At 40.7% G+C, this 12,987-nt stretch overlaps 1 protein-coding gene across 12 annotated transcripts in view; it reads right to left on the reverse strand.

The window, feature by feature from the left end:
- mecom (MDS1 and EVI1 complex locus) overlaps positions 1-12,987 on the reverse strand; it is a 239,013-nt gene that overhangs the window by 50,569 nt on the left and 175,457 nt on the right. For all 12 annotated transcript variants that reach the window (XM_060834453.1, XM_060834462.1, XM_060834461.1 and 9 more), the window contains 2 exons: positions 11,004-11,081; positions 5,514-5,683 (listed from right to left, as the gene is read on the reverse strand). In XM_060834453.1, the coding sequence (XP_060690436.1) occupies positions 5,514-5,683; positions 11,004-11,081 (248 nt within the window). The remainder of the gene's footprint in view (positions 1-5,513; positions 5,684-11,003; positions 11,082-12,987) is intronic.

Below are 12,987 nucleotides of genomic sequence, written 5' to 3' on the forward strand. Positions count from 1 at the left end.
GTCAGAGAAAATGGGTGAGATTCTTATTGAGTATTTTGCATCAGTATTCACCGAGGAGAGGGACATGGTGGATGTTGAGGTTAGGGATAGATCTTTGATTAGTCTAGGTCAAATCGGCATAAGGAGGAAGGAAGTGTTGTGTATTCTAAAAGGCACTAAGTTGAACAAATTCCCAGGTCCGGATGGGATCTATCCCAGGTTATTGAGAGAACGCCAGAGGAAATAGCTGGGGCTTTAACAGATATCTTTGCAGCATCCTTGAAGACAGGGGAGACCCCAAGCACTGAAGACTTGCTAATGTTGTCCCCTTGTTTAAGAAGGGTAGCGAGGATAATCCAGGTAATTACAGACCTGTGAGCCTGACATCAGTGCTAGGGAAGCTACTGGAGAAGATACTAAAGGGTAAGATATATACCCATTTGGAAGAAAATGAGCTTATCTGTTTTGTGCAGGGAAGGTCATGTCTTACAAACCTAAGAGAATTCTTTGAAGAGGTGACAAAGTTGATTGATGAGGGAACGGATGTAGATGTCATATACATGGAGTTTAGTAAGGTGTTTGATAAAGTTCCCTGTGTAGAACTTTATGAAGAAGGTGAAGTTGCATGGGGTCCAGAGTTTTTCAGCTAGATGGATAGAGAACAGGTTGGGCAACAGGAGACAGGGAGTCATAATGGAAGGGAACTTCTCCAAATTGGAGATCTGTGCCCAGTGGTGTCCCACAGGGATCCCTGTTGTTTGTGATATTGCCCCATTAGCAAGTTTGCAGATGACACTAAGGTTGGTGGAGAAGTAGATAGTAAAGGGGACTGTCAAAGAATGCAGCAGAATATAGATAGATTGGAAGTTGGGCAGAGAAATGGCAGATGGAGTTCAATTCGAACAAATGCAAGGTGATGCATTTTGGAAGATGCAATTCAAGAGCAGAGTATACTTAAATGGAAAGGTAGTGGGGAAAATTGATGTACAGAGAGATCTGGGTGTTCAGGTCCATTGTTCCCTGAAGGTGGCCACGCAGGTCAGTAAAGTGGTCAAGAAGGCATACAGCATGCTTTCCTTCATTGGATGGGGTATTGAGTACAAGAGGTGGCAGGTCATGTTATGGTTGTATCAGACTCTGATTCGGCCACATTTAGAATACTGTGTACAGTTCTGGTTGCCACATTACCAAAAGGATGTGGATGCTTTGGAGAGGGTGCAGAGGTGGTTCACCAGGATGTTGCCTGGTATGGAGGGTGCTAGCTATGAGGAGAGGTTGAGTATATTAGGATTATGTTCATTGGAAAGAAGGCAATTGAGGAGGGACCTGATTGAGGCCTACAAAATCATGAAACGTGTAGACAGGATGGATAGCAAGAAACTTTCACCCAGAGTGGAGGACTCAATTATTAGGGTCACAAGTTTAAGGTGAAAGGGGAAAAGTTTAGGAGAGATATACAGGGAAAGTTCATCACATAGAGGGTGGCGGGTGCCTGGAACGCATTGCCAGCGGAGGTGGTAGAGGTGGGAACAATAGCGTCATTTAAGATGTATCTAGACGGATACATGAATGGGTAGCAGAGGGATCCAGATCCTTAGAAAATAGGCAGCAAGTTTAAATAGAGGATCTGGATTGGCGCAGGCTTAGAGGGCCGAAGGGTCTGTTCCTGTGCTGTAAGGTTCTTTGTTCTTTGCCCCTCATCATTTTGGAGACCTCTTCTTCGCTCCAATCAGAAAAACCCAAGCTCCCTGAACTTTTCTTCATCAGACATGCCCTCCAGTCCTGTATCCTAGTAAATCTCCTCTGCACCCTCTCTAAAGCTTCCACATCCTTCCTGTAATGAGGTGACTAGAACTGAACACAATATTCCAAGTGGTCTAACCAGGGGTCTACAGAACCTACCATGGTAAACCTTACCAAACGTCTTGCTAAAATTCACACTACATTCACTGCTCTACCTTCAATGTTTTTTTTGTCATGTCCTCAAAAAATTCAATAAGACATGTGAGGCATGACCTGTCCCTCACAACGCCTTGCTGACTAGCTCTAATCAAACTATGGTTTTCCAAGTAATCATAAATCCTGTCTCTCAGAATCCTCTCCATTAATTTGCCCACCACAGATTTAAGACTGACTGGTCTGTAATTCCCAAGATTATCCCTATTCCCTTTCTTGAACAAGGGAATGACATTTGCCACCCTCTAATCATCTGGCACTTCTCCAGTGGACGGTGAGGATGCAAAGATGCAGCAATCTCTTCCCTCGCTCCCTGTACCAACCTTGGGTATATGCCATCTGGGCCAGGAGATTTATCTCTCCTTATGTTTTTCAAAATTTTCAGCACATTCTCCTTCTTAACATTAACCTGTTTGTACATATCAATCTGTTTCACGCTGTCCTCACAAACAACAAGGTCCCTCTCACTAGTGAATACTGAAGCAAAGTATTTATTAAGGACTTCTCTTACCTCCTCTGACTCCAGGCACAACTTCCCTCCATTATCCCCGATCGGCCCTCTCCTCACTCTGAGCATCCTCTTGTTCCTCATGTAAGTGTAGAATGCCTTGGATTTTCCTTAATCCTACCCGCTAAAGTTTTTCATGCTCCCTTCTAGCTCTCCTAAGTCCATTCTTCAGTTCCTTCCTGGCTATCTTGTAACCCTCTAGAGCCCTGTCTGATCCTTGCCTCCTCAACCTTAAGTATACTCCCTTCTTCCTCTTGACTAGATGTTCCACATCCCTTGTCACCCAAGATTCTTTCAACCTGCCATCCCTTCCTGCCTCAGTGAGACAAACCTGTCCAGCACTATCAGCAGGTGCCCCCTAAACAATCTCTACATTTCTGTCATGCATTTCCCTGAGAACATCTGCTCTCAATTTAGACATCAAGTTCCTGCCTAATAGCACTGTAATTCCCTCTTCTCCCAATTAAATAGTTGCTCATACCTTCTGGTCCTATCCCTCTCTATGACTGTAGTAAAGGTCAGGGAGCTATAATCACTATCGCCGGAATGCTCTCCCACCAAGAGATCTAACACTTGGTCTGGTTCATTACCATGTACCATATCCAGTCTGGCCTCCCCTCTCATCAGCCTATCTACACATTGAGTCAGGAATCCTTCCTAGACATACCTGACAAAAGCTGCTCCAACAAACAATTTCAACTAAGGAGGTTCCAATCATTATTAGGGGAGTTAACACCACTCATGACAACTGCCCTATTACTTCTCCACCTTTCCAAAATCTGCCTCCCAATGTGCTCCTCTGTGTCTCTTTTGCAGTAGGGGTTTGTTTTAGAGGTTATGCTGGAACTGTACAACATATTGATCAGGTCACAGCTAGGGAATCCTCATTCCAGGAATGATACAATTGCACTGGAGGGTGTGCAGAGGAGATCTACTAGGATGTTACCTAGGATGGAGAGTTTCACTTAAGAAGAACATTTGGACAGACTGGTGTTGTTTACCTTAGAGCAGAGGAGATTGAAAGAGTCATGATTGAGAAATTTAAAATTGTGAGGGGTATAGATATGGTAGACAGGAAGGAACAAAACCAGAATTTGCTGGAAAAGCTCCATAGATCTGGCAGCATCTGTGGAGAGAAATCAAAATTAACATTTCAGGGCAATTGATCCTTCCTCAGATCTCAGACAAGGAAGAAACATTTTTCCCCTCGGTGGAGGGATTTAAGGTAAAGGGTTTATATGAAAATATGAGAAAGAACATTTGATCCATGATGAGAGTCTGGAACTCAGTCAGGGTGGTGGAGATGGAGACACTCATAATATTGAAGAAGTATTTAGATGTGAACTTGTAATGCTAAAGCATACAATGTCAGAGATAGGTTCTTGACACAGAGTGGTGGGTATGTGGAACGCACTACCAGCAGAGGTAGTAGAGTCAGATACATTAGAGACATTTAAGTGTCTCTTGGATAGGCACATGGATGACAGTAAAATGTAGGGTATGTAGGTTAGTTTGATCTTAGAGTAGGATGAAAGGTCGGCACATCAAGGGCCAAAGGGCCTGTGCTGTGCTATACTGTTCTATGTTCTATGATCTATGTCATAAGCCTAGTGTTGGAAAATGGAATCAGAATAAGTAGGTGGTTGTTTTTGACTGGCACAGACTTGATGGGCCGAAGGGTCTTTTTCTGTTCTGTTGATCTCTCTGATTCTATGGACCATAAAATTATCTGAAAGACCAACAAAATATTGTCATTTATATTGAGAAGTTTAGAATACAAGAGATTAATAGTCATCTTCCGGCTACATTAAGCCCTGATTATATTCCACTGAGAGATTGTGTTCAGGTCTGGAAGCCATACATTAAAAGGAGGATATAACTGCAGTGGTATGCGCCTGAAAGAGAATACCAGAATGATACCTGAACTCCAAAGTTAAATAATGAGGAGTCGTGGCAAAATCGCTAATATTCCCTGGGATTTTGATTGAAACTTTTAAGATGTTCAAAGAAACAGCTGGGGAATGTAGAGAGAAACCATTTCTGCTGTTTGGGAAGTCTCAGACTAGAGGGCAATGTCTCAACCTTAGAGACAGATCTTTAAACAATGTAACTAGGAAACATTTTTAAATGCAAAAGATGAAAGTTTGGAACGCTCTTCATAAAGAAGACCTGATGCTGGATCAATTCTTAAATTCAAAATCTGAATTTACAGTTAATTAAAATACATTAAAGGATAAGGGACAAAGATACAGCTGCAGATCAGTCAGGGCATCACTGAATAGCAGAATAGATTTGAGGGGCTAAATGGCCCAATTTGATTCTTACATTATTGCTAGACAGTCATGGACCACTTGATTTTCAGAAAGTAATTTATAACTCCAACCCTCATTAATCCCCTTGTCACCTCTAAAATGATCACTTCCAAACTCAATCAGCTGCCTTCCGATCTGTCACCATCCATTAACTTCAGTTTATTCAGAATTCCACTGTTCAGGCCCTATGGAGCTGCAGCTCACTGATATCCCCCATCTTTGTTGACCCACTTAGGTTCCTGGCTCCTAACACCTCAAGTTGAAGATTTTTTAAAACATTTAAAACTCACCCACCCTGTCAAATTCCTTCATTAATCCCCTCTACCTTGCTATCTCCCTCTTCACCTTAAATTCCAAAAATATTTACTTTTTTTGCTCATTACTGTCTTTTCCCAATATTCTTCAGTGAAGGCTTTGACAGTTTTTTCTGTACATTAGGTTCAATTAAAATTGTAATTATTTCGCGGTTTGCCTCACATCCTTGTACCATATCCTAAATAAAAAGAGTAATCAGGTGATCTGCTTTCAATGTCCAGTGTCACATAGTCAGCATGCTGAGATAACTCACACTCTTATTTTCTCTTCCTTTGCGGGGAGTGATCAGTCTCTGACTGGGATCTCACTCACATGTGAAATCCATATTTTAATCTGGGAAACAGCTTCCTTTTTCAAAACAAAACTTCATGGAAATACTACAGTCCAAAAGTTCAAAGCCAAATCTCAGTGCCAAAGTTCAAATTTCAGTTCTGGTTGCATACCTGACATGTTTCCATTTTCATGTTTTTTCAGATGTCTGTCCAGATTGGTCTGTTGACCAAAGCACCTATCACACAGGTGACACTTGAATGGTTTCTCCTTGTTGTGAATGTTGCGAACATGGCGTTGTAGATTGGAAGAGATACTGAATGAACGGTCACAGTATTTACACCTTTTAAAAAAAAATGCTGGATGAGTAACATTTCTTAAAATCAAGAATTGTTCGTGGTGTAACTTTCTGTTTTGAATGATAAAATGTATGCAAAATATTTGCATAGAAACAACTAAGTCAGCAATTGAGATCTTGTACACTATGATGTCTAGAAACAAACTAATTTGGAAGTTTAATTTTGGTAAAGTATAGTTAGGTGGAGACCTAGAAGACAGGGCTTAAAGCAAGAAAAGCTAATTTCAAAGAAATTTAGAACTATTGGAAAACCTCTATTAAGTTTATTTCAAATCAGTCATCATCTTTTGTCCTGTTCAAAGCGTGTTATTTCAACGGCATCTTAAAAGTTACAGAGAGCTCACTGACTGCCTTTTGGAGACCAGGAAAGAGGAGTAAACTGGGCACTCTTCAGAGAGCAGCTTTTATTGTTCAGTTCATGCAGAGAAATGTGGCTGGAATGCTCTGCAACCTATATACACTAACATAGTGTACTCAACAAATGTTACAATCCTGGTTACTGCTCCTTGCCTGCTGCATACCACAATCAAGCAAAATATCTACACATGCAAAGGAATGGTATGGTCAGGTTGTTTATTTTTAAACAATATTCTTTAGGCCTCAGGATGTAGTAATTGATGGATGATTTTTTTGAACATTTTCTCCGGAGTATAGGACAGGGAATGAAACAAAAACTAGTTTCCTCACTTCCCTACAAATGAATATTGGTCACAATGAAATGTTGGATCCTCTGGATCTCTTGTATTTTCACCTGATGTTAATGGCAGCTGCGAGATAGTTCAGGTCAATGTTACATTTGAAAAAAAAAAGCTGGCTTCTAATATTAAAGCAATTTAGAGTTTTCTGGACAAATGGTAATTAAATTTATATGTTGATAGGCTTAGATAAAATAGGATGGTGGAAGGATCATTAACAACAACTTGAACAAATTGAGTTGTATGGTGCATTCCTGTACTGCGGTTTCTATGGAATTCTATGATTTGTGCCACCACAGCAGACAGATGGATGGAGATGCAACACTGAATAACACAGGCATGTGAAGGGCTCGGAAAGATAATGAAGTACAGAATCTTCAGGAGGTAAATTACACAGTCGGGGCACTTGGCCCACAGCGTTTGCTTCTTCTTTTCTATGTGTTTGCGTGTGCAGGGCCTCAATGATTCAATATCTTTGGTAGCATAACACATTTAGAAATTGTTCAGCTTGCTCTATCCCATGTGATGCAGCTTCTAAAGAATGACAAACAAGGCCAAGATTTTTCATGCAAAATTATGTCCTGTGATTACATCTTTTCTTCTTCTACGATTAGCCTGTTCAATTGCCAATCCCAAAGGAAACACTGTTATCTTCCAAGAAAGATTGCAATAAACAGAGTAACTGTTTAATTCTGTGCCAGTGTGTGTAGTTTAGTCTATCAAGCTGGTACTTGAGGCATCAGTTTTCATACCCTCCGGTCATTTGGAGTCCCTTGAGTCTTTACTGTATTTCTCCATAAGCTGTTACACAGACATAAAATAATTATTCTAACTGCTGTTTCTGGCCGATTACCAGCAGACTTCATCACCCTTATTTTTCAACCTACTTCCTCTTGTTGACTTCAAAAAATACATCTGTCACATAATGAAGCATGGCGATTTTTCATTGTGAAAATTATTCAATGCAGTACTAATTGTTTCAGTCTCATAAAACATTAGAAAACATGTAATCTGTGTCATGCTTACAGTTCTAGATAAACCATGGAAGGTATAGGTCTGGTTCCTAACTGCCACACATATTCAAGAGTGGTACAGCCTTGAGGCAGTCCGCTTGGAATGTCCCAAGTCACTTTTCTCTGTCTTATCATTGAAAATCTCATTCCTGATTGCGCAGCCTATAATTTGCATTGCACAGCATTTTAGAATCTTTCTACTGTTACAAGAATCTCTGTAGTCATTAACCATAAATTGCCCTTGGCTAGATTTTCCATAAGCAAATGGTACGTGCACACACAAAGATGTTGCAAAGTCCTGTTCTTTCTCCTAAGGGTTGGGGTAGGGAGTTAAGTTGGAAGCAGACAAATGATTAAGTGCATTTGCTGCAGACTAAATTAATTAAACACCACTCATTATTGTTGTATAATGAAGAAAACCTTCAACTAGCTGGCTGCCCGTGCACCAAACTGGGGTTGTGGATTAACTGGCCATTACAGAACTCACCTAATTTTCATATTAAATAAGTGGAAGTGAGAATCAGATTGTTTCTATATTGGGCTACTGAGCAACAGTGCCAGCTTGGAGCCTGGGGCTAAGACTGGGAAAAGGGGTTTTCATGGTGTGCAGGTTGGAAATCTACCACAATTTGTTTGTTACGTTTGCACATGTGTTACTGGTTATGTCTTTCTGTGAATTGTAGAGCGTTACAGTCTGCAGAGAAGGTAAGTGGATTAACAGATAACACGTGGCCCCTGCAATCTTCTGGATAGGTTTTATTAGCCTGAAGAATTGGAGAGGAATTTTCCAGAATTCTTTTCTCTTTATTTATCCTGAATTTTTCTCTGCATTTTTGACTCTCCCAAAGATTAATGCAATGGAATGGGTGGGGTTTGGGTGGTGATCTTGGCAGGGCAGAATTATGGTGTTTGTGGCAATTATAGTGTGTCTAACCAGAAATAAGCATTGGGTCAAGATGAACAAACTATAAGAAGGGACAGATAGACTGGTCTTTTCCTTCCTGCAATTGTCGTAGTTTTTGTATGAAAACTTAGGAGAGCAAACAATGTGGGCAATTTAATAGTCATTGAGAGATACCACTGTGCAAAAATAACAATAAGACCAATTAACATCTGGGCATCAGTTGTATACGTTAATGAAAGATCTAGTCATTCAATAAAGAATTGCATTTGTAAAATGCCTTTCATGAATCCAGGATGCTCCAAAAGCAATTTCCAGTGATTAAGATACTTTGGAAGTGTGATTATTATTGTAAAGTAGAAACTCAGCAGCCAATTCACACATACAAACATTATGTAAAAAGCAATGAGATAAAGACCTGATAAAATGTTTTTGGGCTATTAATTAAAGGATAATATTGGCCAGAACACTGGAGATAATTTTGGTGGGATTGACTTGCAATCATGTGGAGGTGTGTGTGTGTGTGTGTTTTTAAAGAGTTTGCAAAGCACCTTTCGAGATTTCTAATTGTGATCCTCCTGCTCCAGCTCACTACCGGAAGTTTTGGAGAGATGGTGTAATTTACACAAAGACTGAAGTCCCACAATAAATCCAGATAATTACTGAATAACATCCAAGAAAATATTCCAGAAAACCATGATGGAAAATTCAATGAGAACTCAAAGGACCTCAAAACTTGCACACATGGGAGTTGCCATCTGTTTATCAGTGTATGTTTAACACAAGTTGTAGCTACAGCCTGAGAGTTTTAATGAATTTTCAATGAAATGCTAACTTCAGTTATGTTTGCCACAAATATTCCAATTTGTGCTTTAAAATACTTAATTACAAGGGAACTAGTTTTTTTTTATTCATTCATGAGATGTGGGCATCATTGGTTAGACCAGCATTCATTGCCCATCTTAAATTACCCAGAGGGCAGTTAAGAGTTGACTACATTGCTGATGTTCTGGATGTAAGTTTGCTCACTGAACTGGAAGATTAGGTTTCACACTAGGTAACATCATCAGTGAGCCTCCAGTGAAGCTTTGGTGGTATGGCCTGCTTTTTATTTATGTGTTTAGGTTTCCTTGGGTTGGTGATGTCATTTCCTGTGGTGATGTTATTTCTGGTTCTTTTTTTCAGGGGGTGGTAAATGGGATCCAAGTCAATGTGTTTGTTGATAGAGTTCCAGATGGAATGCCATGCTTCGTGGAATGCTCGTGCATCTATCTGTTTGGCTTGTCCAAGGATGGAGGTGTTGTCCTAGTCGAAATGGTAATCTTCCTCATCTGTATGTAAAGATACTAGTGAGACTAGGTCATGTAGTTTTGTGGCTAATTGATGTTCATGCATCCTGGTGGCTAGTTTTCTGCTGTTTGTCTAATATAGTGTTTGTTACGATTCTTTAAAAGTATTTTTAAATGACATTAGTTTTGCTTGTTGTCTATATAGGGTCTTTCAAGTTCATCAGCTCTGTTTTACTGTGTTGGTGGCAGCTAATGAACTTGAAAGACCCTATAGAGACAACAAGCAAAACTAATGTCATTTGCAAAAACTTGCAAGAACTGTAACAAACACTACATTGGACAAACAGGCAGAAAACTAGCCACCAGGATACATGAACATCAACTAGACACAAAACGACATGACCCTGTCTCACTAGTATCCTTACATACAGATGAGGAAGGACACCATTTCAACTGAGACAACACATCCATTGGAGGACAAGCCAGATGGAGACACGCACTAGAATTCCTAGAAGCATGGTATTCCAACCAGAACTCTATCAACAAACACGTTGACTTGGATCCCATTTACCCCCTCCTGAGAGAAAGAACAGGAAATTGCATCACTAAGGAAATGACATCACCAAGGAAATGACATCACCAACCCAAGTAAACCTAAAAACATAAATAAAAAGTGGGCCATACTACCAATGCTTCACTGGAGGCTCACTGATTATGTTACCTAATATGGTGATGAAATGTCAGCAAATGAACCTTCCACCTCAGCGAGCAAACTCACATCTAGAACCTCAACCTGAGCTACAAATCTTCTGAGAACTTGCTAACATGTTGCTGTGGGTCTGGAGTCACATGTCAGCAAGACTGGGTAAGGACAGCAGCTTTCCTCCCTCAAGGACATTAGTGAACCAAGTGGGTTTTTCCAACAATTAACAATGGATTCATGGTCATCATTAAACTCTGACTGAATTCAAATTCCACACCTGCCATGGTGGGATTTGAACTTTGGGTCCTCAGAACATTACCTGGGTCTCTGGATTAACAACCCGGTGATAAAACCACTAGGTCATTGCTCCCCATTAAAGGATTGGACATTCAATAATGACATGTTGTTAGTTAAATTTCATATGTTTGTAAAACATGAACTACTTCACAATATCCTGTATATTTGCTGTGCCAATTTATAAGGGATCCTTTGAAAACTAGCATTCACCACAGTTCTGAGTATGTGCTGTCTAGTACAATGTGTAAATTAGTTTTTCTTGAATTTGGATATGTCTTTAATTTCATGGGTGTGACAACTTTTTTTGAAAATACTTGATGAACACTTCAAGTAAGGAAGCAAGTTCTACATGGCAACAGCTCTTAGCTGGGATGTTCTGCCAATTCCCATAATATGCTTATTTTAACCTGTATGGTTGCTCTCCAGTGTGTGTCCGAAGGTGCCGGGTCAGGTTTGCAGATCTTGGGAAAATCTTACCACAGTATCTGTTATGGGAAGAGAAACAAGATCAGACAGATTGTTACAAGGAACAGACATGGAATTCCATCCTGCATTACTTTGTTTGGTGCACAGGGAGTAGGAAAAGAGTTTTTTTAAAAAAACACAATTTATTTATAAATAATGATTCGAGTGGTTAATTTCATCTTGAAAGGAAACCTCTTTTTCTAATTACAGCAATCTGAATATCATTAGAGAGGAAACTAAAAAGAGCTTTTCCTGGCAAATAAATACTTTGGCTGTCATCTCCTGAAATCAGGAGTGAAAGGGGGTTTTCAGAAATACTCAAGTTCCCTGCATACAAGGCACACACAATTGGACATCCCCAACTGCTTTCGTTTTTATGCTAATACTCACTTATTTCAGGCTGCAGAGCACTCTAAAAGGGGAGGGTGAACAGCCAGTTGTCTTGGTGTTTATGGCACCAATAATATAAGTAAAAAACGAGATGAGGTCCTGAAAGAAGACTTCAGGGAGCAAGGAGAGAAGTTAAAGAGAAGGACCTCAAAGGTAGTGATCTCAGGATTACTACCAGTGCCACGTGCTAGCCAGGGTAGAAATGAAACAATAGGCAGGATGTACACGTGGCTTGAGAGACGGTGTAGGAGGGAGGGGTTCAGATTTGTTGGACATTGGGACCAATTCTAGGGAAGGTTGTACTATTATAAAATGGGAGATCTACATCTGAACCAGACTGGAACCAATGCCCTGGGCGAGTTTTTGCTCCTGCTGTTGGGGAGGTTTTAAACTAATGTGGCAGGGGACTGGGAACCAGAAGAGAAAACAAGTAGGCAGCGAGGTGGAGACTGGGGACTGTAAGGATCATGACGATAGCATTAATAAAGGGAAGAGTAGGCAGAGAGCAGGTGAGCGCAAAAGAATTGGTGGCCTGAAATGCATCTACTTTAATATAATGTGTAAGGCAGATGAACTTAGGGCTTGGATTGGTGCCTGGGAATATGACGTGATTGCAATCACAGAGGCTTGGTTGAATGAAGGGCATGATTAGCAACTAAATGTTCCAGGATATAGATGCTTCAGACAGGACAGGGAGGGAAGTAAAAGGTGGGGAGGAGATGCATTGCTGGTCAGGGATGATATCACAGCTGTGCTAAAGGAGGACACTATGGAGGCCTTGGGCAGTGAGGCATTATGGGTGGAGCTGAGAAATAAGAAGGGTGCAGTGACGTTGTTGGGGCTGTATTACAGACCTCCCAACAGTGAGGGTGAGGTAGAAGGACACATAGGTAAACAGATTATGAATAGATGTAGAGGCAACAGGGTAGTGGTGATGGGAGATTTTAATTTTCCCAACATTGACTGGGATATAATTAGCATCAGAGGTCTAGATGCAGTAGAATTTGTAGAAAGCATCCAAAAGAGTTTTCTAGAGCACTATGTCAATAGTCCGGCAAGGGAAGTGGCCATATTGGACCTGGTACTGGGGCACGAGCCAGGACAAGTGTTAGAAGTTGTGTTGGGGGATTTCTTTGGGAACAGTGACCACAATTCTGTAAGTTTTAGAATCGTAGACAAAGATGAGAATGGTCCTATGGAAAGAGTACTAAACTGGGCCAAGGCCAGTTATAAATTAAGCATGAGCTTGGAAATGTGGATTGGACACAGCTATTTGAAGGGAAGTCCATTTTGAGATGTCGGAGGCTTTCAAAGATAGGTTAAAGGAATTGCGGGATAGGCACGTCCCGTTGAAGGCAAAGGATAGGAAAGGCAAGATTCATGAACTGTGGATGACAGGAGAAATTGTACGACGAGCCAAGAGGAAAAGGGAAGCGTACATAAGGTCCAGGCAGCTAAGAACAGATTGGGCCCTGGAGGAATATCGGGAGAGTAGGACAAGTCTTAAATGAGGAATCAAGCGGGCTAAAAGGGATC

The sequence above is a fragment of the Hemiscyllium ocellatum genome, chromosome 13 (genome assembly GCF_020745735.1).
Source record: "Hemiscyllium ocellatum isolate sHemOce1 chromosome 13, sHemOce1.pat.X.cur, whole genome shotgun sequence".
Lineage (NCBI taxonomy): Eukaryota > Metazoa > Chordata > Chondrichthyes > Orectolobiformes > Hemiscylliidae > Hemiscyllium > Hemiscyllium ocellatum.